The sequence below is a fragment of the Pundamilia nyererei genome, unplaced genomic scaffold (genome assembly GCF_000239375.1).
Source record: "Pundamilia nyererei isolate P.nyererei 1_Seehausen unplaced genomic scaffold, PunNye1.0 scaffold00120, whole genome shotgun sequence".
NCBI lineage: Eukaryota > Metazoa > Chordata > Actinopteri > Cichliformes > Cichlidae > Pundamilia > Pundamilia nyererei.
In genome coordinates this window covers 240,807-245,280 of record NW_005187521.1, presented here as the reverse complement: position 1 = coordinate 245,280, position 4,474 = coordinate 240,807, and the positions used below count along the sequence as shown (strand labels likewise).

General features: G+C 39.4%; 1 protein-coding gene across 2 annotated transcripts in view; it reads left to right on the top strand.

Moving 5' to 3' along the window:
* cdh23 (cadherin-related 23) overlaps nt 1–4,474 on the top strand; it is a 194,363-nt gene that overhangs the window by 103,741 nt on the left and 86,148 nt on the right. For both annotated transcript variants that reach the window (XM_013913214.1, XM_013913213.1), the window contains exon 10: nt 3,792–3,904. In XM_013913214.1, the coding sequence (XP_013768668.1) occupies nt 3,792–3,904 (113 nt within the window). The remainder of the gene's footprint in view (nt 1–3,791; nt 3,905–4,474) is intronic.

Genomic DNA, 4,474 nt, shown 5'->3' with positions numbered 1-4,474 from the left:
AGATAGATAGATAGATAGATAGATAGATAGATAGATAGATAGATAGATAGATAGATAGATAGATAGATAGATAGATAGATAGATGCCACTTGTCATCAGTTACATAACTAAATTCATTATGTAGGCTGGATATGATCAGCAGTAGTTTCTGTGCCTTCTACATCCTACTCTCCACCTTTTGGCCTTAGTCCAGGCCAATTACCCCAAAGCTTTGCTCTCTTTGCTAGCTTGGCTCCTCTCCTCAATGTTCATTCTTCTGTAGTTTCCCTCCCTTCCATTCCAGACTAGATACAGGGCAATAATAGAGTGCCGACTGGGGAGTGGGGAACACAGGCATGGGTTAATCTGTTGACCCCTAGCCGTTGTATACTATAGACTTACCTCAACATGTTTCTCTGAAGTCTAGACCTCAGCTATTACTCTAACCTATCTGAAAGAGAATGTTTCTTAATCCCGCTCAAAGTGTAGCTCAAGGTTCACAGTGTTCTTACTTGTGAATGTAGGATTTCAGAAAATTAAAGGAAGTTAGTTTAATCATGCAAAAGCTAATGAAAAGCAATCATGTCTCAAAATGTAAAAAGAAGAATAAAGTAAAGTAAAAGAAGTAATAGTTGGTAAGCTACAAAAACCATGACTGATTTATATTATTAGGACAAAACCGGGGGATTAGCTACAACAAATTTCTGGCCAGAACTTCAAATAGTATTTCAGACAGGTCTGTTTCATTTTTACTGAATAGACCTTAAAGTAAATCCAGTATACATTTGTTTGTAATCTGCCAAAACTGGAGTAATGTTAGCCTTGAAACCAAATAAATTCAAGAGCTCATTTTTTATTTTTCTCTAGGCCCTCTCCTTCAGACACAACACTGATGTGTGCCACAAAACACCCTGCCATATGTGCAAAAGGCTTCAGTATCAACTATGGTGAAGTGTAACCACACCTGTAAATGTTTAGCTCTCGCTGTCATTGCCACCAAAAGAGTCCTTCTAAGTGTGCGTACTGCAGCAGGTGCTTCCGACCATCCACACAGGTGCAGACTGAACGATCTGTTTTCTGCATGGAAATAGCAAAAGAGCATCCTAAACAAATGCTTTAATGTCTTAATGCTATTGCAAATAACAAACATAGCATTAAATTTGACACAGGAGGCATGCACAGTCCAATCGTGTGAGTGTCTCTCGTTCAGAGTTGTGCCATACTGAAAGCGATACTGTACATGTTAAATGTTGTGGTGCTTAAGATTTCAATAACAAGTTTTAGTTAAATGTGACCTGTCTATGATGCTAGCATGTTCAAATTTAATTTTTGAATACAGGTCATTTAATGCAGGCCAGTTGTTGACTGAATTCTTACATGCATGAATTTGGTACACGCAGTTCACTGATGGGGAAATGTTAAAATGAAATTTTAAAAATTTCCCCAAAGCGGGCTAACAGGGACATTAGTAGTGTACGTGCCTTAAACTAGAGCTGGGATGTCGAGTCGTTTTACATCGAAGGCCACATACAGCTTACATTAATCTCAAATGGACCAGACTAGTCAAACTCTCCTATCTCAGTATAAGCACGTTAAAATACACATTAAATGTCTCAGATATCTCAGTATAAGAAAAAGAAGTGCAATTTCAACAGTGCGACTTAGTTTTTCTACATTATGAAAAATACTGCTGTAGTAAAGGAAAGAAACCTATGGTGCATTATGTAAAACTTGTTAAAACCAATAAATAAATGTGTCCCAAAAAAAATGAAACAAATCTGTCAGCATGACTTAAATTCTACGACCTAAATTGTGTAATATAATTCAAAATGAAAATTATACTTAATTCACAATTGAACTTTTTTTTTAACTGGAGCCATTGTAAAAACAAATCAATAAAAACTCCATAAATTTCTATAGTCAATAGTAAAAAAAAAACTTTACTGTATCTATTATTTTACTGTTGTATGGAAACGTCTTTATTAGCAGGAAAAGCTGTAAAACCTCTGAAACTACAGGTAAAAATTGAAAAGCGATGCCGTCCTTTATATTTTCTAAAGCTGTCCAGTGTCCTAGTCTTTTCCAGGCCAATTCTAGTGCCCTGGGCCTTATTTTTGACCACCCTGGCATGCAGCATAATGGTGTGCTGATGTGTAGTGCTCATTTTTGTCAGATGTTTTGGATTTGGTTGCGGCTGGATTATATTTTATCTGTTCAGCATTATTCGATTTTTGATCATTCCCTCACATTAACCTGTTTAACCTGCAGTGTGCGACATCACAGATGACCTGCTGTGGTGGCCGCTGTTAAAAGTGTTAAAGTGCTCCATGTTAACACGGCGTAATTGAATTAGTCCTAGGTATGTTTCCCATTCATTCATTGATCTCATTTAGTCTTGTCTCCTCCATTGTTTGCCTTCAGCTGAACAGATTGCTGTAATAACATTCACATTTATAAAGTGCTACTTACCAGAGATTTCAAAAGGGCTATTCACGTCTCATATAACACATCATCGGCGCCAAGGATCACACTGAAAGTGTAAAGGCATTAGCTTCTCTGAGTGAGACTTGAGCATCTGATCTGAGAGAGGGAGATACCAGGCAGTGCGGGGCTGGAGCAAGAGAACATTAAAAGTGAAGAGGTGAGGGCCATTGGGTGTACTTTTGTTTGTGCTCTCCATCTGCTGGGTGTAATTAGCGGGGTGTCGGAGAGAGAAAGGGAGAGAGAGACAGAAAGAGAAAGTGTCACAGAAAAGTGTGAGAGAGGTGTGAAAGTTAACGAGAAGGACGGTAATTTGAAAAGGAATAGAGGGAATAAGAAAATATTAGAAGAGGACTCAAGTGGGCCTCGGTCTAATATTTTAACCTGTTTAATTGAAGTGAATGGATAACACCAGGCACACTTGAACTTGTTAATGAGAACAGTGCAGCGTTCATAATTTGAAATGCTCCTCTCTGAAGGAGTGCATGGAGTATGACAAAGTTAATGCAATTTATCAACCCATGCAAAAAGGGGTGACTGCAGTCAGTCTGTATTGTAAGCCTATTATGTTACAGTTTAAGAAATTCTTATAAGAATTATAAGACTCTATTAATACCCAATTATACGTCCAAATATGTTATTGAAGTTCATCTGTGGGTTTTAGTTTCTAAGTAAAGATTGTTTTAAATTCAAAGTTAAAAACATTTGCTGTCCTACATCCCACCCTTTCTTACTAGCATGCGTCGTCTTTGATGCTTTTATCGCGACTTAACTGCCAATCAGCAGCACAAATGATACAGGAGACCCATGGTGCAAGCACAAATGGTTTTATGCCTGCATATGAGAATTCACAGACAAACAAAACAGTAGCCCATTTATTTAATTTTTAAAAAAGTCTCCGTGACACTAACAGTCATAATAAAAAAAGATCTTTCCGATATCAGCCACGATGCTTGGAGTTCCCGGGATGTGTAACCATGCTTGCAGTCAGTTACTGACAGCATTATCACTACATAAATTACAGATGAACTCAATAAAGAAGTGAAAAAGGGAAGGGGAGTGTGACAGAAATAAAGCGGGTTTAGGAGAAGCAGCTTGTGGACAGGTTGGAGGAGGTCAGCCAGCCTAAGGGAGGTACAGAGATAAAAGACAGCACAGTGAATGCAGTATCCATATTACATGAAATAGAGACTTGCACATGGCTCATCCACCACCTTCCCTTCCAAAGGATTCTTGTTGTATCCCAGGAGACATGTTGAATTATCAACTATGCAGGTTTTGTTTCTCTCTCTGACTTTCTTTGGTCTCCCTCTCTCTCTCACTCCATCTAGGAAACACAAACAGTGTTTTTGCCCTGGACTACATCAGTGGATCCCTGACAGTGAATGGGCAGCTGGACAGAGAAAACCCCCTCTACTCAGCAGGATTCTCTCTGACTGTCAGGGTGAGCTGCCGAATGTGGGGGGAGTTATTGGGTGGAGGGACTGTCGTAGGCTAGAGAAGAGACTGAAAGGCTGCTTCACCGCTGGATTAAGAGAGAACTTTGATGTGAAAGTGTATTCTATATAGTCTCCAAAGACCAACTAAACAGATCTCTTAGACTGGATATACAGTCTGCCGCTTATGCAGGAAATCAGTTAGTACTAGATATGTATGATGTGCGTGCAGTATATCTTTAGATGCTTTGTCAATATGCTTCTGCACAAATGAGACTCTGACAAACTCAAGTGCTTTTATTGGGCTCATTAGTGGCCATATTCATGCTTGCGATTCTGTGATAATGTCCCCTCCAGAGGCTCGTGCTGAATGAGCAGATATTAGAACAAGGGGAGCAGAGAACAAGAAAGAGGAAGAGGATTTAGAGTCCTCCTTAATGCTGAGGCCTCCTTTGTTCCTCCATTTTTTCCCCTTTTCTCTTGTTTGAAGTAGGTGTGATCTCTGAATCCCTCTATCCCTCCATGAGCCAAGTCTGTCTCGCTTGGCTTTTTAGCATGTCACTCCTTCCCTCTCGCCC